Source organism: Mustela nivalis (assembly GCF_964662115.1).
Source record: "Mustela nivalis genome assembly, chromosome: 4".
NCBI classification, from domain to species: Eukaryota; Metazoa; Chordata; class Mammalia; order Carnivora; family Mustelidae; genus Mustela; species Mustela nivalis.
In genome coordinates this window covers 111,761,095-111,782,201 of record NC_139023.1, presented here as the reverse complement: position 1 = coordinate 111,782,201, position 21,107 = coordinate 111,761,095, and the positions used below count along the sequence as shown (strand labels likewise).

Genomic DNA, 21,107 nt, shown 5'->3' with positions numbered 1-21,107 from the left:
GTAAATGAACAGTTTTTGAAAATGAAGTTAACATTGGCACGTCTGTGTATATAAGCTTTGAATTTTAATTTGTGTAGAACTTTAAGCTTCTACTTTCAATCACTTTAGAATTTTCAGTGTGGCTGATTTAGAGAGCAATTTCATCTTCAAATCATCAAAGGTAAAGTTAATATTATGTACATTCTAGTAAATGGCTGTATATGACATACTCTTTTCCTGTTATTCAGAAGGTTTAATAATGTACCTATAAACAACTTCAGAATGAAACAAAAGAAAAAAACATTTAGTTTTGTTTTCATAGCTGCTGTTTTTAGAAATTCCTTTGAAAATTAGTTGAAATTTTAATTATAATATTCAGTGATCCTTTAATGAAAATTACATGGCATTATACATTAAGAACAGCATGTAACAGTCTAGTAAAGTGTTAAATTGTTGAAGCATATTTGTCTTAAGGATTGGGGAATTTAAAAAAAAAAGGATTGGGGAATTTGTCAGAAGTTTAAAAGTCATTTATAATTCATTTAAAAATGTATACTGAGCCAACAAATCAAGTCCACACACATTTTAGTTATAATTTTTGTTAAAACTGGTCTGTAAAATTGGTAGGTTAAATGTAGTCATTATTTCATTGTCTTATAAAAACAGCTTGTGAAAATTATGTTTGCAGTACCTTTTAAAACAACTTGAAAAGTACCTCAATTATGCCTTTCATTGTCAGAGAATTACACTTTTTAAACATTAAATGCTGTAAGATACTGATATTCTAGTCACCTTTATTTTACATGAGTAAAATTTGTTTATTTAACATAAGTGCATTGTGTATGAGAGTGTTTATGTTTGCAGCTTTACACCTATTGTTTTCTTTGAATCAGAACTTAAATACTGTTCGTGAAATTTTTTTCATAATTTTTACATCTTATTTTTCTGCTTAATAGTAGTGACGTCTGTATCTTCTGTAAGAAACCACAACTTCAAATCCCGTAGACTTTGGAAATACAGCAAGCCAATAATGTCAGTTTAACATGTATTATTAATGTGGTAAAATTAAGATTTTAATTGCCAAATTTCACGCATTTGATGGCATCAGTTCACCAACCACTTACTATTTGTCTAGCCTTGTGCAAATTAGGGTGGGGATGCTGTTACATCTGTGATAATCTTATGATGTTGCATCTTTATACTTTAATCAGGATGTAATGTCTGCTGACCAAAGCAAGAGTTACTTGTTCATGGATATAACTCAACTTAAAAACTTGTCATATATGCATCTACTTTTTTAACATTCAGGTCAGTGTAGGTGTAGTTTTCCTTGATTGTTAACCATGCAGTCCAGGTTTTTGTTTATGCCAAAGCACTCTCTGCCCCTCATTGTGCTGTTCCCCTGTACTAGTAACTCTGACCACAGGGTCGTTTTTTGTTTTTTTTTTTTGTTTTTTTTTTTTTGCTTGGTTTTCCCAATTGTTATTGTAAAATGTCTGCTTAATTTAAGCTTGTCACTTAAAGCATTGTGATGCCTGTTAACTTCCTTCCTGATAGGATGATTTTCAGTAAATTCAACATTTTATTTTAATTTGTATAAATTTGATAAACATATATAAGAAAGTTATAAATGTATTCTGAGCACTTCGTCAGCTGCTGCCAGGTATTTATGTCTTCTTAGGACTAGGTCCTCAAAAATGTTACTTTGTTAGGTGGGGTTAAATCTGGTTTTAAACAATCCCCCCCACTTCTGTCAAAATAAAAAATACTTGTAAGAGTGACACACTGTGGTGGGAGAGAGGTACTTCAATTTGTGACTCTTTAAAACAGTGATACTTCAGTTTTTAATCAGAGTGATCATAATCAGGGCCATACTTAGTCTTTTTTTTCCCCCATGCAGTTATCCAACAAGTAAAAATTGCTTTTTTTCCTTCCACCCGAAAAAAAATAGCTTTATCACTTTTTTGAGGAATGAATTTTCTTTGTCTAAAATAAAACAGTACCTGCAATAACAAGAAAGCGAAAATTCTTCCAGATACCCACCACCTAAGGCTGTATCGAGCATCCATTTGTACATTTCTTATTATATAAGTAGGACCATATTTTCTAGCTCATCAGTAACTTTAGATTTATTAGCATATCCTGCATTTCTTAAATCCTTTTTTGGTGAGGCTAAGTAATTTATAGGATTCCTCCATCCGTTTTGTCTTCAGTAAACAGTAACAACAATAGAGTGTTCTTACATATTTCTTTAAGTGCTGGCCTGTCTCTCTCTCTTTTACATACACAGAAGCACACACACCACTAATGAAGATACTGTAGAATTACATATTGAGATTTATCTGAGTTTTTATTTTTATTCATATATTTAGATTAACAAGTTAAAAATTCTACATGCTTGTTCTCTCCAAAAATCCATATTCAACCCCTTCTCCAGCCTGTTTCCCACACTGCCAATAACTGCTCTCATTTTTTTGGTCTGATTCTTACTACTTGCTTATCTCTAAGTAATATAAACATAAAGCTATTCTTTATTTTTGCTTTAGGTCTTACTTGTTGACATGACATTATAACACTATGGTGAGATTAACTCCCATTGTCAGTCTTATATCCCATATCCATATCCTATTCCTCAGTCTTACTGATTGAAGTTAATAGGATAATTTTGAAGATCATTTTTTAGTTATCTGCATTATTGTCACTATATAAATGCCTTTGCTAGCTTAGCCATATAGATAGTGTAATATTGCTTAGCATTTTGTTTCCTCTAGGTATTAGTTGCCTTGGTTTTTCTGTTTGCTTAGTTTTCTATATATTTATTAGTTCAACTCTAAAATTTTCCTTAGTTGTCTAGATTTCCTCTCAGTTTTAAAAACTCAGGTATTCCATCCTAAGAAAGTCTCTTTGAGTAAATCTTAATGACCTGCTCTGGTTTATACTGGTTGGATTATGGCCTGCTATTCATCTGTGACCTTGGGCTCTCACTTCCCTGACATTCTCAGGAATCCTTGTTGTCTCTCTTGTGTAGGATCTCTTCTTTCTGAACTTCATGCATGCCTATTTATTCCCTTGGTCATATGAGTACATACTAAGAGGCGGAGGTGGGTGAATTATACAGTGGAACCAGATGATCTGGCTTTGAATCCCAGTTCTGACATTTCCAGCAGTTTATCTGACTTTCAGCAAGTTCTTATTCTCAATTTCTTCATCTATAAGTAGGGCGTAGTTACAATACTGACTGTTGGGACTTCTAACTGTTAAATAAAGTAAACGTCTATTTAGTTGCCCAGTTCTTGGCTATAGATGTCCACAATATTTTGTATTGGAAGTGCTGTATATGTTACTGGTGAAATGCTAAGAAACTGTTGTTTTCTGCTTATCCCCCTTTCAGTTATAGCCATATTGAGTGGAACTTCTTTGGATAAGTTTTTCCTCTATCTTAAAACGCCTTCTGGACTTTTAAATAGATTTATGGCTTGTTACATTACCCACAGTACATTAAGACAACATTTTTCAACCTTCCTTGTTAGGTAATTTGGCACAGTTCTGTCCAGTGGAATGTAAGCAGAAGTATATTAGGACTTTCAGAAACTGTCCTTAATAGGCTCACTTTTTCCTGTTGATTGAGAGGTCATTATGGTAGCAGGAGGATATATGGAGGATACGAAGCAACAAGGTAGAAAACTCCTTGACTAGGGAACCATCACATCACATCTTAGGTGCTTCTGCAACTCTTCGCTTACATGGGAGAGAAAAAATCTTACGTTTTATTTAAACCCCTTATTTGTGTTTACTGTTAACTCTTAACTGAACCTAATCCTAACAATTTTGTCTTGCAGTGAAGCTTTATCCTTGAAAATCTGTGTTGTACATTCATGGACACTGTATTACTACTAGACAAATACAAATTCTAAACTGGCAACAATAAATTGGATCATCTCTAATGTCATTTGGCTTTTATGGGAGGAAGGATAGGGACAATAGGAAGCCGCAGGGAGATAAATTCTGTCTTAGGAAATAACCAAAATGTCAGGTTTGTTTAAAAATCTTAGCTAAGGGGTGCCTGGGTGGCTCAGTGGGTTAAAGCTTCTGCCTTCAGCTCAGGTCATGATCTCAGGGTCCTGGGATGGAGCCCCACGGCTTTCTGCTCAGCAGGGAGCCTGCTTCCTCTCCTCCCTCTCTCTCTCTCTCTGCCTGCCTCTCTGCCTACTTGTGATCTCTGTCTGTCAAATAAATAAATAAAAATCTTAAAAAAAAAAATCTTAGCTAAAACTAATGCAGTATCCTGAAATAAGAGTTACCTTTTGTATTCTCCTTTATTTCCCCTACAAGAATTTCAAACATAAAATTAGAATAGTATAGTGAAACCCCATGTCTTCAGCAGCTTCAGTTCCTGGCTGATGTCTGATCTTGTTTTATCTTTATCCTCATCTACTTTCTTCCTTCTCATATTATTTTGAAGCAAATCTCAGAGTTCATCTTATCCATGAAAATTTAAATACATATATCTGCCTTAGGCTCGGGTTATGATCCCAGGTTCCTGGGATCAAGTCCCAGCATCAGCCCGGCATTGGACTCCCTATTCAGTGGGGAGTCTACTTCTCCCTATCCCTCTGCTCATCCTCCTTTCTCATATTCTGTCTCTCAAAATAAAAGTCTTTTTTTAAAAGTTCTAACATAACCTGAAAATCTTCAAGGCACTGATTCTTACATATCCTGGTGTATATATCTTTCCCCTAGAAAGCACAAAGTGGGAGGTCACACTGTGACCGTTAATGTTGCCCTTGTGAAGATGTAACGTCATGTGCAAATAACTCAATATTTCACAGTGTCATTTTATAAAGTGCTAATTCATTTTTTAATCCTGCAATTTAATAATAACATGGCTTTGTAATAGATTGGAAATTTTATTGTTTTCTAACTTTTTCTAGATCAAGTATGAAAAAAGTATATTATTATAAATGCATTTTTGATGAAATTATATATCCCGTAAGTGTTGAATTTGTATTGTTTGAACTCTGTGAATTTAGATAGACTGTAATCACAAAGATTATTTAGAGTTTTTAATATGATTCCTTTTGTAACTTGAAAGAATATGCTAAATAAGATAATGAATTGGAATCGTGTAGTTTTATCTTAACAGGTGATTTTACTCTAGTTTCTTTTGTTCATTTTTGGATTATGGGATCTCGCTTTCTGCCCAGCAAGGTTTAAAGTTTTCACACAGTTAATGGGCTTTCAGACAGATAACGGCCTCTTCATGAAAAGTATTTTTTAATAAGGTTCTTCAGGATTTTTTTTTCCAGCTATCTGTATGTAAAAATTCTAATTTTTTATAGCTTTTATATGAGTAAGTATTCATGTCTTTTTTTTTTTTAATTTTATTTATTTTTTTGACAGAGAGATACAGTGAGAGAGGGAACACAAGCAGTGGGAGAGGGAGAGAAGCAGGCTCCCTGCCGAGCAGGAAGCCCGATGTGGGGCTCAATCCCAGGACCCCTGGGATAATGACCCGAGCCAAAGGCAGATGCTTAATGACTGAGTCACCCAGGCGCCCCTTCAGCATCTTTTTTTTAAAGGTTATTTATTTTAAAGAGTGCACAAGAGTGGGGGGAAGGAACAGAGGTAGAAGGAGAGAGAGAATCTCAAGCAGCTTCTATGCTGAGCATGGAACTGACTGGGGCTCGATCCCACGACCCCAAGATCATGACCCAAGCCGAAACCAAGAGTCGGACACTCAACCAACTGAGCCATCCATTTGCTTCTCAGTGTCTTAAATACAGATATGTTTTTGAAAAATATTCTCTGAGCTTTCACAAAAAAACCATTTATACAAGTGTATTGAAATTGACTTTTTATAAAACTTTTATCAAGTTATTTAATTGGTCGTAGTTAACTTTTGATTCATGCAGTATCTTTCCAAATAATAGTCTTAGTTTAAGAGCAAAATTTAAGTGGCAAATAATAATTGAGGGTTTGAAAACTCAAGGGGTGGTCCTTTATGTTTCAAAAAGTAATCATATAGTAATATGTCATAGTCATGGGAAGTAATGAAAATGAAGCAAGATTTCAGGTATACAATTAGTATATTTGGTACCATTCCTTTGGTGATAAAGGTGAATCAGATTTTGGAAAATAAAACTTCATAGAAGACATGAATGATCATTTGAGAGTATCTCCGATAAGAGAACAGCTACTAGGGGCAAAGTAACTAGCTTGAGATTGAGATTGTACGTTTTGGTGAGAAAGATATGTTTTATTTCAATATGGGGAATTGGATTTATCAAGAGAAACATGGAAATTCAGGTATAGACATGAAGAAACAGGTGTTCTTAGCACTTGATTTAAGGTCATTAGTAAAAGTATAATTAAATATTTTCCCCTCAAAAAAATTGATACTACATTTTTATTTACTAGATCTGACCTATTATTTTTCTTCTTATGTCATAGTTCACAAAGATGTCCAAAACTAATGGCTTATCAGAAGATTTGATATGGCATTGTAAAACACTGATCCAAGAAAGGGATGTAGTTATAAGACTTATGAACAAATGTGAAGACATTTCAAATAAATTGACAAAACAAGTTACCATGCTTACTGGAAATGGAGGTGGATGGAACATAGAGCAACCCTCCATTCTGAACCAGAGGTAATATTTATTGTACTTATCTATTTCTTACTTTATCTTAGCCATATAAAAATTGTGAACTTATTTCTGTACTATGCCTAGGGAACTTAAATGTGGAAGTCTTAATGAGAGCTTACGTTAGAAGGGAACCCCAGGGTTTCCTGTAATGACCCAGAAGTGATACAGGATTTTTTTTTTTTTTTTTTTTTTTAAACCAATACCCCCTACCCTGCTAAGGGTATTTTACTCCCCTTTTATCATTATAAATTAGAGGGAGCAAATGTTGTGATCTTATATAACTGTGTTTTCCTTGTCCGATGACAGATAATCTCATATATAATCACAAAAATGGAAAAGCTGGTTTTAGCTACCCCTTTACACTGTACAGTGCTTCAGAAAATCAGCAGCTTAAATTGCATCAATGAAAAAAATTTGTCTTAAGCTCGATTTCTTTTTAGTCATAAGTAAGATGAAATGAATGAAATATCCTGTATCTGTAATTTAATGTTTTAAATGCTTTAAAGAGCCCATATTCTTAAATCTATTTTTGGAGTAGAAACAGATCAAAAATGAAAAGGACACTTATTAAATAGTTCACATAAGGAAAAATTTTTAAAAGTGTATTTCCCAAAACTGCTACTGTCAGTAAAATGCCTTGTCGGAATCCTTACAAAAAATAGACACTAAATTATTTTTAATAATAAACTCATACAACAGCCAGTACATATGAAAATGGCATTTTATAATTGTGAACACCCCCATTTTGCATGGTGTTGGGATATTGGGATGGGGAGATTTTGAACTTCCTTTAAGCTTATTTTTAAGTGGTTTGGGGACTCAGAACTATTTAGAATACCTTTTCTTAAGAAATGTATAAAATTGTTTATTGTGGTGATATTTAAAGTTACAAAAACTTGGAAACAATCCAATTTCTTAAAATCAGAATAGTTAGAATGAGTTATGGTATATCCATGCTGTATAGTGTTATGCAACGTTAAAAATGAGCTACATCTGTTCAGAATATTTCTAATAGGTATTTAATAAGATGAGCACTAGGGCCTCATTAAAATTAATTATCTTAGCTGGTGACTTTATTTACTTCTTTTAGCATTTTTCTAGTTAATGATCAAAGCATATTTGCTGATCATTGGTTAATTAAAAGTCAAGGTATGGTTACTGGCCTTTAATAGTAAGCTACAATCTTTTCTGTGCCCTTCTAGGGTGCTATGGGATGGTGTAGGGAAACGTCATGCAGTTCCCACAAAGAAGCTCTTTTCTCTGTTGCATAGAAAGAACTATGGCCATGTCAGCAAATTCATCTCCTAAAAGTGTAGTTGGAGCTGCTCCTTCTTGTTCTACAGCATTGGATATGGGGAGTTCTTCACTCTACAAGACTTACCCAGTTGAGTCTACTTTATAATAATTTGGATTTTAAAAAATCAAGTGCTTTATTGCATCACTTAAAAAATTTCTCTCTTAAACCCACATCCACAAAGGCCTGTTACTTGTAAATAGTATGATCAGGTAATAAATTATCCTTTCCATTAGGCTGAGGAATTTTTTGATGAAATATATAATGAGAAAAATAGCTCTTTTTTTCAAAGTGCTCTAGCCCAAAATATAACTTCTAATTACCTTTGTAATTTACTTAGAGTAAATTTAACTTACTTAGAGTTTATTTAAATGCACTTTTAGGGGGTGAAATTTGTTGTCTTGGTTTTTATTTTTAGCCAAGGTAAGAGTTACAAGCTGTTATACTTGGTATACTGACCAAGCATCGTTGCTGCTTAACTTAAGAGATATGCAAAGTAGTTGCCTTGCCTTGGGAAAGCATTTATTAGCACAGAGGAAAATTTTGAACTATCCTGATGACTAAGCTATCCTGCTTTTCTTAACAGAATCAGTTCTTTCTAGCAAAACTATGTTAACTGTTCATTTTCTTATTACAAATTTATATGAATTATAACAGAAAAAAAATGCCTATTAGTGGTTAAGGACATACAGACATACCAACATCCTTAATAAAGTTTTTGCAGAGGAAAATAAAATGTCTCTTAATCTCAAAACCATTACATTCATCATTTTTATTTTAAAATGTCAAAACTAAAGTTGCCTAAAGTTAAAATATAGTATAGCGAGGGAAAAGGGAAAAGAAAAAAAATCAGTATTTCTCGCTTTTCCTACCATTAATGTAGCCATCTCTCTCAAACTTTAGCTTTTTATCTAAAATTTATTGGGTTTAAATTGTCTTAACTGAAAAGATTTCTCAGATGTTCATTATAAAGTATATTTAATTATATGTGTCCTGTCTTTTCTGGGCTAAATCTACTTGAGGTTTTTCTGATTTTGTCTGTCCTCAACTTGACGGGATGGTTTTCTGTCCTGTTGTAAACAGTTGCTATGAAGCTGTTTGACAGTGATGTGATTGCACATCAATACTGCAAGTGCGATTTGACTAACTCAAAGTACTATGATGAAAATACTTCAGTAGTTTGGATATTACTGTTAGTATAAACTAATGTTGTTATAGTATTGTTAGTACAAACTAATATTGTGATAGTATTTTCAGCAACTATGTTAGACTTATGGGATGTACAACTTTTGGTCAGCTGGTATCCCTAAACTTGTTTCATATAACTACTTGAAACAAGTCTCCCTAGACTATTTCTGCATTTTAAACTCAAAGTTAACATATTGTATGGACTCGTGTTGTTTCTATTTCAGGCTTTCTCACCTTTCAAAATAATTTTGATGCTAGTTTCTATGGCAGGAGATTTAAACCCACTTTAGCTAGTTTCTATGGCAGGAGATTTAAACCCACTTTAATTTTCACTCTGAAAAGAAATTATAACTGTCTGAAAGGATTTTTTTTTCTCTTAACAAAACAAGTATCTTCAAAATAACGTGCTGCCTCATTTTCTTTCATGATCTCAGAAAACTTAAAATTAAAAAAATCATTTTTTCCTTAGTAAGTGGTAAGAAAACCTTCAGTTTAAAGGTATTTATAGTCTGTTAATGAGAATAGAGCACTTAACTAATTCAGAAGGCCTGGGCCTTCTTGCCATTTGGGTAACCCTGAACATTCTTACCTGTAAACTGGTGGTTGGGGTTCATATGTAGTCATGAAAAAAATTAGAGAACTATAGAATGTCAAAAGAAATTGAATAAATGGTAGATACGTCTGTACAACATCTAAATATTAGACCCTGCTAGAGAAAGAATACAACTGCCCTGTTTTACAAATTTGTTACAACAAGTGAATCGGATTTCAAACATCTTTGTCAAAATTGCGTTTTCATTGATCTTTTGCATTCTGAAGAAAAGATCTGTTGATGGACAGCACCATGTTGGGATACTAAGCTACAAAAAGTTACTTGTAGCTTAGATAAATCCAGTAGAGAGGACATACACACACAAATATATATACGTATATAGATGTAAACAAGCATATACACACATAAATACTTGTGTTTTTTTAAAAAAAATTACAATATAGCAAAGCTATTTAATGTCCGGATCAAGAACAGCCACCAGAGCTGTTTTGTGATTATGAATGAAACGGTTTTATTTAATCGAAAAATTCTGTATAGTACATGCTTCTCAAAATTCCTTCATCAGTTTTTAAAGTTGTGTGCATACTGAAGAATATATTAACAGTTATACTAGCTTTTCAATATTACTTGGCTGCTTGTGAAAGATTGATGTCGGGATAGCATACTGGCCCTCGATGCATTAGTAAATGGTGTGCTATGCCTACCTTACGAGTTTTTATCCTTGTCATGAAATGGGAATTTAGGTGTGTGGGATGAATAAGGCCTTGAGAAGGACTCAAAAATAACAACTCAGTTTTGACCATAGAGTGTGGGTGGTTCAGAGAGAGAGAGAACTTTTCATGTTTTGCTGTTTAAGGGATGAACTCTGGATCAGAGTTGGATTGGATACTGTCTCTGCCACTGCAGACATGGATTTGGATACTTATGTGACATTGGACAAATTACTTACCTTCTCTAAGTTCCACAGTCTCATCTGTAAAATGGGGATAATAGTCCTACTTGCTTGATAATGTAGACTAAATGAAGAAATAATGCATGTCAAGCCCATAGCATTGTGTCTGGTCTGTAATAGTATTCCAGTATTAGCATTTTCTTTCACCATTATTGTAGGAGATTTACTTGCATCTGGAAATTAAAATATCTAGGAGAATATATTTTATTTACTATTACTTTCATAGTGGTAGTAGAAATTATATTGGCCAAGAAGGCAAAGACATTTTTAAAAATGAACTACAAAGACTTCAATACTGCTGATTTATTTATTTATTTTTATTTTTTTTTAAGATTTTATTTATTTATTGGACATAGATCACAAGTAGGCAGAGAGGCAGGCAGAGAGAGAGAGAGAGGAGGAAGTAGGCTCCCTGCCGAGCAGAGAGCCCGATGCAGGACTCGATCCCAGGACCCTGAGACCATGACCCGAGCTGAAGGCAGCGGCTTAACTGAGCCACCCAGGCGCCCACTGCTGATTTTTTTGTTTTAAAAGATTTTATTTATTTATTTATTTGACAGAGATTATAAGTAGGCAGAGAGGCAGGCAGAGAGGGAGAAGCGGGCTCCCTGCTGAGCAGAGAGCCCAATCCAGGGCTCTATCCCAGGACTCTGAGATCATGACCTAACCTGAGCTGAAGGCAGAGGCTTTAACCCACTGAGCCACCCAGGCGCCTCTAATTTTTTTTTTTTTTTTTTTCATGAGAAATGTGTAGATTGCTTACCTCATCAGTTGAAGCATAGATTCTGATTTAAGATGGAAATCTTTATACCCCAGCTGTTTCACCTCTGTTCTAATTAAGGTATATTGATTTTAAAATTTGGCCCATTAACTGTTTTCTTATACCATAGTTATGTCCAGATAGGATGTGCAGATAGGATGTGTGTAATAGGAAATTAAGGGGGCAAGATCAAAGCTGAAGAATGAGGACACATGGCCTATCCTAGCTTTCCATCTTTTTTTTTTCTCCTTTCATGTTGTTTTTTTTTTCCCCCCTCACTTCTTTTTTTTTTTTTTTAATTAGCATATAATGTATCATTAGCCCCAGGGGTACAGGTCTGTGAATCACGGGGTTTACACACTTCACAGCACTCACCATAGCACATACCCTCCCCAATATCCATAACCCAACCACTGTCTCCCTACTACCCCCCCCCCCAGCAACTCTTAGTTTGTTTTGTGAGATTAATAAGAGTCTCTTATGGTTTGTCTCCCTCCCAATCCCATCTTGTTTCATTTATTCCTTTCCCATCCCCCAAGCCCCCCATGTTACTTCTCAACTTCCTCATATCAGGGAGATCATATGATAGTTGTCTTTCTCCGATTGACTTATTTCCCTAAGCATAGTACCCTCTGGTTCCATTCATGTCGTCCCAAATGGCAAGATTTCATTTTTTGGATGGCTGCATAGTATTCCACTGTATATATATATATACCACATCTTCTTTATCCATTCATCTGTTGATGGATATCTAGGTTCTTTCCATAGTTTGGCTATTGTGGACATTGCTGCTATAAACATTCAGGTGCATGTGCCCCTTTAGATCACTATGTTTGTATCTTCAGGGTAAATACCCAGTAGTGCAATTGCTGGGTCATAGGGTAGCTCTATTTTCAAATTTTTGAGGAACCTCATGCTGTTTTCCAGAATGGGTGCACCAGCTTGCATTCCCACCAACAGTGTAGGAGGGTTCCCCTTTCTCTGTATCCTCGCCACTAGCTTTCCATCTTAATATGGGCTATATGTTTATGTAGGGCGCATGAGACTAAATTTCCAAATGAAATAGACTTCCTTATTTAAATCTTAGCCTTCCAGAAAACACTTTGTAGCTATTCAACCTCAGGCAAATAGGCTCAGGCAAAATTTTCATCTGTTTAAAATAATGGTAATAGGCAATCTTTACAGGGTATTAAAAGATTAAATGAGGCTGTGCTTGAAAATGATGTTTGTGTCTGTCTCTATATATATGTTTGGTAATAACTGTTACTACTTTTTAACCACTTGAACTTTTAGGGGAAAAAATACTGTTTTCATCTATTAACCTTCCATGTTACCTTCTAGACAAGTTATTTCCAAATTATGTGTTTACAGATTAAATGAGATTTTGACACTGGCTTGTTACTTTCTACTCACTGATGTTCATTGATGTCTAGCAAGTTTTCATTTGTACATAGTTCAAACACAAATATACACATATGTACGCCTTCTAGAAGTACACATTCCACTGATACTAGAGGTGATTGACATTCATTTAGTCATCCCGGCAAAGGCAAATTAAGCTTGTGTTTGTTGTCCTAATATTTGAAGTTCCTTAATGTGCTAAAATTCAAATCCATACAATATCATTTTCTAGTATAAATATTAGGTTAGTAATATGTCATATTAATATAATAATTTGATCATTTATGGCATTAATTTGGTGGCATTACATTTTGACTGAGTATAGAAATGTTTTTTTATAATTCTTATAGCCAGAAAAAATAAATCAATACAAAATAAAATTTGAGAAAATTGAAAAAAAAATGTATTGTGTTTTGGGCTGATTTTCTTAACTAAGTATAAATAGCTTATATAACATAAGGTAAAAGGTAAGACTAGACATAGGTATTTCAGGTTTTGTGTGCACTGTAAACTTAACCTTCATGTCGGAAAATTAGTAAAGAAAACTAATAGAAGTGCAAATCCATAATATTTGATAACTCTCTTTACCAGTTTATCACTCAAGCCCTATCAGAAGGTTGGTTTGAATTGGCTGGCATTGGTACATAAACATGGACTTAATGGCATTTTGGCAGATGAAATGGTAAGTAGTACTCTGTTTCTAGGATTTGTCATTAAAAGGTGTTCTTGCTCTCATTTAAAAAATAGAGCAGTTTACAGCTCTTACTTTAGTATTTTAATACCCCAATCACCCCTTTTAATTTTTATTGCTTCTCTTAGCTCTAGCCTCCTCATTGCACCCCAAAATGAAAATGGACTTGTTTTCTTTCTGATTATCAAATTCATAAATACATGTGTTTAAAAAATTAGATTATATAAAAGTACAAAAAAATTCAAGATCACTCATATTCCTACTGCTTTGAAAGTATTATTTGATGTGTATCTTTTCAGATTGTTTTCTTCTGCAGGTGTTTGTGTATGTACATATACATATATACATATGTATATATGAGATTTTGTTCTATGTTTTCTGTACTTACAGCTTTTAAATTTTATAGAGAACATAAATCTACACATTGATCAGCAAATTTTATAGATATATATAAATAAATCTACACATTTATTAGCAGCATCAGTTCAGCCATTTTGCTTTTGTTAGATGTCTCTGAATTTGTGTTTCTTCCCAAATCACATTTGCTTGACACTAAGCTTAGGAAATTCATTACAACCTAGTTCAGGTATTGTCACATAGACACTGACCTTTCATCTAACCTAATAATCCTTCCTCTTTTAAAAGTTTATTAAAAATAAGTTCTGTTTAGTGGAGAAAATGTTTATTAAATACACATACATTACATTGTATATTACATTATTAAAAATAAAAATTACATAGTGATCTTTATTCTGTAGTTACCTTCCAGTAGTGTTTTGTATTTAAGACTACTCCCGCACATACATCATACTATCATCATAACAGAGATGCTGTTTATCTAATACAAAGCTAAATAATATGTGCAGGATTTCAAAATAGTTATAGAATTAGATACAGAATATTACAGTTGTAGAAAACTGGACTTGAGATTCATATCTGGGTGTGGGGCCCCAACTTTGTCTTTCGTGGGCTAATCCTTACCAAGTGAGGTATGATATATAAAACTCTTTGTGACCTGTAAAGCACTATAAGTTAGTGTCTTGCTTGGTCTACTTGCTTGGTAGGACTTGCATAATGAAAGACTAAAGACTGGGTGACTTAAACAACAGAAATTTATTTCTCATAGCTTTGGAGCCTGGAAGTCTAAGACAAGGGGTTGGCCAGTTTGGTGTCTCCCAAGGAAGACACCAAATGTCTTGTCATTTGCAGATGGCCACCTCCTCCCCATGTATCACATGTCTTTCTCTTTGTGCACACACATCCCTGATGTCTTTTTCTCTTAAGATGGGGATTGGATCCCCATTCTTGTGATCTCATTTAACCTTAATTACCTTCTTAAAGGTCCTGTCTCCAAATACAGTCACATTGTGGGATAGAGCTTCAACACATGCATTGGGTAGTGAGGGCAGTTCAGTTCTTAACAGTTGGTAATGTTTGGTTCCTCCCCAATACCCTTTAAAAACAAAAGAACAAGACAGAAAAAAAGTCCTTCATTGATGTATAATTTACTTGTAGTAAATGCACAAATGTTAGCTTGGTGATTTTTTTACATATATGTGCACCTGTGTGACCACCCTCTCCAGATCAACATTTCTGTCATCCCAGAACATTCCCTCATGCTCCTTTTCAGTCATTGCCACTACCACTCTTTGGACACCTATAACTATAGATTTTTTTTTTCAAATTTTGAACTTTATATTAATAGTGCCATATAGTATATACTGTTTGTTTCTGGTTCATTTGATACATGATAAAGTTACTGAGTTTCATCTGTGTTCTTAAATGTATCAGTAGTTTGGTGTTTTATTGACATGCAGTAGTCCGTAGTATAAATACGCTACAACTTAATTTATCCATTCTCCTGTTGAAGATTTAAGTCATTTGCAGTGTTTGGCTAGCTACTGACAGTAGATAAAACTACTGTCAACATTCTTACTCAGGTCTCTTCATGGACATAATGTTCTTATATCTCTTGAAAATATACTCTGAGAAGTGAAATTTGGTGGAGGATAGGATAGATATATGTTCAAATCCAATTAGTCATTGGAACATGGTTCTTAATCTATCCAGTATGTATAAAATATCTGTTATATAAAACAGTGACCAAGATTATGTCCTTTGTATACATTGCAAAGCTCTTTCATATTATGTGTCCCATTTTAACTAGAAGTTAGGATACATCCTGCTCATTAAACTAAGTTATATATAACTAGTATATAACTAGTTAATATATGTAACTATATATAACTATATATAAGTTAATGTATATAACTATACAGTATATAACTAGTATGTATAACTAGTATAGTATAGTACATAGGATGTATAGTTTAACTCATTAAACCAAGTTATAGTATCATTTGGAGATTATGATCTGTTTTATCTGTCACTGAGAACTAAGAACATGATAGAATTCTCATAGTGTTGCATTTTAGGGAATCAAAAATAAAACCAGAAATATTATTTTTCCTTTTTTGTTTTCTAGTATTTTTTGTTTATTTTAAAATTTCATATATTGTCTTTTAAACATTCAATTTTAGGGCCTAGGAAAAACTATTCAAGCCATTGCATTCCTGGCATACCTCTATCAGGAGGGTAATAAAGGTCCTCATTTGATCGTTGTTCCAGCGTCAACTATAGGTTTGTAATACTGTGAACAACCATACTTGACTGTTTAGTGTTTTATACAGGGAGAAGAAAAACTGTTTATGTGTGATTTCTTAGTTTGTGGAGGTGAATATTGATTCTGTGGTTCCCTTATACTTTTCCCCCCTTTGTGTATGTATTTGTATTTGATTGTACTGGACATCTTTTAAAAGAAAATATCTCAAATACAAGTCAGTTATTCAGCTTTCAAATTATTATGCCTCAAGGACCATCGATCAGATCATTTGTTTTGGTGATACTTTTAAAAAATTGTTGTAATGAAAAAAATTGCTTTAATGAGTACCTAATTTAAGAGAAACAAGTGCTTTTAAATTTATAATTAAGTATTTATTGAATCAGAAAGTATACAGTTAATCCCCACTGAAAGTACTTAATTGATTGGATGTAGACTAGAACAAGTGAATGTACGTATGAACCTAATCCAAAAACAACCTCTTTAAATTGGAATTTAATCATCCTATAAATATAATGATTGGTCCTCTGCCTTTTGTTTTATATTTCAAAATTATTTTAAACATCAGGAGTAAAATTGTTAAGGGTCTTTGTTTTTTAAAGATCTTGTATTATTTTGCAAAAGAAAACTTTCTGGATAGAACTCATTTCACTGTATACACCTAACCTATTTAGCAGATGCAAGTAATACCTCTCTTGTTACCTAGATAACTGGTTAAGAGAAGTTAATTTATGGTGCCCCACATTAAAGGTGCTCTGTTACTATGGTAAGAATGTCATTTTACTTTAATTGGAAATTTTATTTAAAATCCTAACATATCGCAAAGTACATTAAATAAATCAACGTGTGTGTTGTTTTTAAATTACAGGCTCTCAAGAAGAACGTAAGCAGATTAGATATAACATCCATAGTAAATATGAAGAATATAATGTAATTGTGACCACGTAAGTATTGAGAAGAAAATATTGTGGGGGAGATATTGTGTAACCCTATATTTAAAAAAAATATATTTAAGGGGCGCCTGAGTGGCTCAGTGGGTTAAGCCGCTGCCTTCGGCTCAGGTCGTGATCTCAGGGTCCTGGGATCCAGTCCCGCATTGGGCTCTCTGCTCAGCGGGGAGCCTGCTTCCCTCTCTCTCTCTCTGGCTGCCTCTCTGTCTACTTGTGATTTCTCTCTGTCAAATTAATAAATAAAATCTTTAATATATATATATATATATATTTTTAAAATATGTTAATAGTAACAGGAAAGAAAGTACAGGCTAAGGACCATGCAACAAAAGTATGGAATGACTTATGTTGAATATTCAGGCATGTTTCAATTTTTTACTAGTACAACAGATGACTGGTACTGGTTATAGAAAGGTTTTGTCCACGTGATTGAAAGCATAGTTTTATAGAATTGTTTCAGTTAAACTTCAAGTGAAACTGAAGAAATGCCACCAAAATGATTTATAATATTTGTAACTTAAAAATGTTAATTATTAGTAATTAAGTATTAAATACATTGGAATCTCACTCTAAATGAAAAAATTGAATTAAAATAGAAGGATGAAAAATAGAACTTTGAATAAGTTAGTCATTACTTGGTATAACCATTAAGCATAAATATCCAACAGAGAACTTAATGCTGTCATGTTGCACTTTTAAAGTTTTTTTTTATTATGTTATTTAAAGATTTTATTTATTTATTTGGCAGACAGAGATCACAAGTAGGCAGAGAGGTAGACAGAAAGGGGAAGCAGGCTCCCTGCTGAGCAGAGAGGCCAGTGTGGGGCTCGATCCCAGGACCCTGGGATCATGACCTGAGCCAAAGGCAGAGGCTTTAACCCACTCAGCCACCCAGGCACCCCGTGTCATGTTGCACTTTTAAATATAGGTTATGTCAAGTTCATATTAACTGTCAGTATTTAGTTACTATTTCCATCAACTACTGACTTCTGTAGGAGGCCATAATTAAAAGGTGAATCCAAAATTCATCTTTCCTACATAAAATGGACTCCATTTTTATATATAGTCCAGTACTGCTAGCTACTATTAACCGTTTTTTCTTGGATGTACTCTACTAGTTTAATACAGTATTATTATGTTCTTAACAAATGTCTTCATTTTATGTTCTTTTTTTCCTCCTGCTTTTGTTCTGAAAATGTAACAGTTCCCGAAGTGTTGCAGATAACATACAAATTTTACCCAAATTGGTTTCTTCTTAGTTCTGTAGAAGTTGTCTAATTATAACATTAAAATTTTCCTTTACCTACATATTGCAGCTTTTATAACTTGGTTACATGTACATAAATAGTTATTGTATACAAGTGGGTCAGTATTTATTTGAACACCAACTATGTCCAAAGGTATCTTTCAGATACTGGCTACTAGAAATGTATAAATAAAAGTAATTTTAGAAAGCATAAAGTCTCACTATGGTCCAGGCTTTTAAAGGTATAACCTTAGAGATTTTTTTTTTCGTGACAGGTATAATTGTGCAATCAGCAGTTCTGATGATCGTAGTCTTTTTCGACGGCTGAAACTTAATTATGCGATTTTTGATGAGGGCCATATGCTAAAGAATATGGGCTCCATCCGCTACCAGCACCTTATGACAATTAATGTAAGAGTATTTTGTGAATGTTTCCAATGATAATGAAGTTATGTATTGTTTTAATGTATTTAGTATTTTATATCAGGGGTCAGCGAACTTTCTCTGTAAAGATCCAGGTAATAAGTATTTCATGCCTTGTGGGCCATCCTCTGTGACTTGTTCTTTACTTCTGTTTTGTTTTTCATAATCCTTTAAAAATATAAAACCCATTTTTATTAGCTCATGAGCCTCAATTTACCAACCCCTATTCTATGTGATAAACTTTATGAATATCAAATACAATCAAGTTACCTACTTATAAAATGAAACCATTAGTTTTATACTTCCTACCTTAAAATATAATAGATGATAATTTTTCTAAATTACTAGTCTTCATCTCAGAATGTTACATTATTATTAATAAAGATTTTAATTTTTTTTTTCCCCTACTGAAGGGTATAGAGAGGAAGGATTTGGCTCTTTAAAAAAGAAAAGCTAATCTAAATTTTACTTTCACAGGCAAATAACCGTTTGCTGCTCACAGGCACACCTGTACAGAATAATCTGTTAGAACTCATGTCACTGTTGAATTTTGTTATGCCACACATGTTTAGTAGTAGCACCAGTGAAATACGAAGAATGTTTTCTTCTAAAACAGTAAGCATAAATTTATATTTTCTCCCAAATATATTACTTTGTGTTTTGGGCTTTTTTTTTTTTTTTTTTTTTTTTTTAAAGATTTGTATTTATTCATTTATTTGACAGAGAGAACACAAGCAGGCAGAGAGGCAGGCGGGGTTGGGGGGGTGGCAGGCTCCCTGCGGAGCAGAGAGCCTGATATGGGGCTATCCCAGGACCCTGAGATCATGACCTGAGCCGAAGGCAGAGGCTTAACTCACTGAGCCACCCAGGTGCCCCACTTTGTGTTTTATATAGGTAACTCTTCTGTCTTTTTTTCTTGTTCTCATAGTGTATACATGATACTAAGTTTAAGAAGTGCTATCCCTATATGACTTGGAAAGTCTGCCAAAATGCTATAGGAAATAAATTGGTGACATATGTAATTGATACCCAAAAGTTGTAGTTTTAATATCCTAATATTCTGAAATGACAATTCTAAATTAGTGGAGTGTTCAGATATAGAATATGTGGGGAAGGTTTTGTCATTGCATTTACCTTACTAAAATTTGGTAAATTAGTACCATTTCTTTATAGGTAAACTGTAGGACTGGACAAAAGTAGATTATCCAGAACACTCCTATACTGGGAAAAAATGTTTTGAAATAAAAGTCCATAAATTCAGAAGTAACAATTTTTTAAAAATTTTCATTTATTTTGGAGAGAGAGAGAGGTGGGGGTGGAATGGTGGAGGGTGGAAAGGTGAGGCATGGAGAGGGAGAGGTAGGATCTCAGGCAGACTCCTAGCTGAGCCCATGACCCAGAAGGCCAGAACCTGAGTCAAAACCTAGAGACAGGTGCTCAATCTACTGTGCCATCCAGGTACCCCAAAGTAGTAATTTCTTACATTACACAAAGAAATTCTATATACAAGAAAATCTGGTTAATTTTCTCCAGGTTACTTAGAAAAAGTACAGTATAGGGATGCCTGGATGGCTCAGCTGTTAAGTGTCTAACTTTTGATTTCAGCTTAGGTCATGATCTCGGAGTCGTGAGATCAAGCCCCACATCAGGCTCCACACTCAGTTTGGAATCTGAATCTGCTTGAGATTGTTTCTCTCCCTCTCCTTCTGCCCCTCCCTCTGCTCACATACCTGCACATGCTCTCGCTCAAAGAAAGAAAGGAAGGCAGGAAAAAGAAAGGAAAAAATACCTTTTTTTTTTTTAAAGATTTTATTTATTTGATAGACGGAGATCACAAGTAGGCAGAGAGTCCGGCAGAGAGAGGGGGAAGCAGGCTCCCTGCCGAGCAGAGAGCCCGATGCGGAACTCCATCCCAGGACCCTGGGATCACGACCTGAGCCGAAGGCAGAAGCTTAACCCACTGAGCCACCCAAAAAAACATCTTTTAATAAAGAAAAGTACAGTATGGTTTTCAGGAACTCTTACTAAGCTCTCCAGTACAGCAGAGTTTATATAGCTTCTTAATTCTTTCCCATTACATATATTTTGCAAAATTTTTTTTTTTAAAGATTTTATTTATTTATTTGACAGAGAGAAATCATAAGTAGATGGAGAGGCAGGCAGAGAGAGAGAGAGGGAAGCAGGCTCTCCGCTGAGCAGAGAGCCCGATGCGGGACTCGATCCCAGGACTCTGAGATCATGACCCGAGCTGAAGGCAGCGGCTTAACCCACTGAGCCACCCAGGCGCCCTTTGCAAAAATTTTCTATGATATTCTTCCACTGCAAATTAACTGCCTTCTAAACTTTCAGTAATATATTCACTCCCACTTGAGGGTCTAATAGACTATAGAATATGGAGGACTT

The 21,107-nt window shown here is 34.2% G+C and overlaps 1 protein-coding gene across 8 annotated transcripts in view; it reads left to right on the top strand.

The window, feature by feature from the left end:
• SMARCAD1 (SNF2 related chromatin remodeling ATPase with DExD box 1) overlaps positions 1 to 21,107 on the top strand; it is a 76,693-nt gene that overhangs the window by 43,377 nt on the left and 12,209 nt on the right. For all 8 annotated transcript variants that reach the window (XM_082728067.1, XM_082728071.1, XM_082728069.1 and 5 more), the window contains 7 exons: positions 6,430 to 6,629; positions 13,366 to 13,456; positions 16,006 to 16,105; positions 16,792 to 16,851; positions 16,954 to 17,029; positions 18,557 to 18,692; positions 19,182 to 19,319. In XM_082728067.1, coding sequence (XP_082584193.1) covers positions 6,430 to 6,629; positions 13,366 to 13,456; positions 16,006 to 16,105; positions 16,792 to 16,851; positions 16,954 to 17,029; positions 18,557 to 18,692; positions 19,182 to 19,319 — 801 coding nt within the window. The remainder of the gene's footprint in view (positions 1 to 6,429; positions 6,630 to 13,365; positions 13,457 to 16,005; positions 16,106 to 16,791; positions 16,852 to 16,953; positions 17,030 to 18,556; positions 18,693 to 19,181; positions 19,320 to 21,107) is intronic.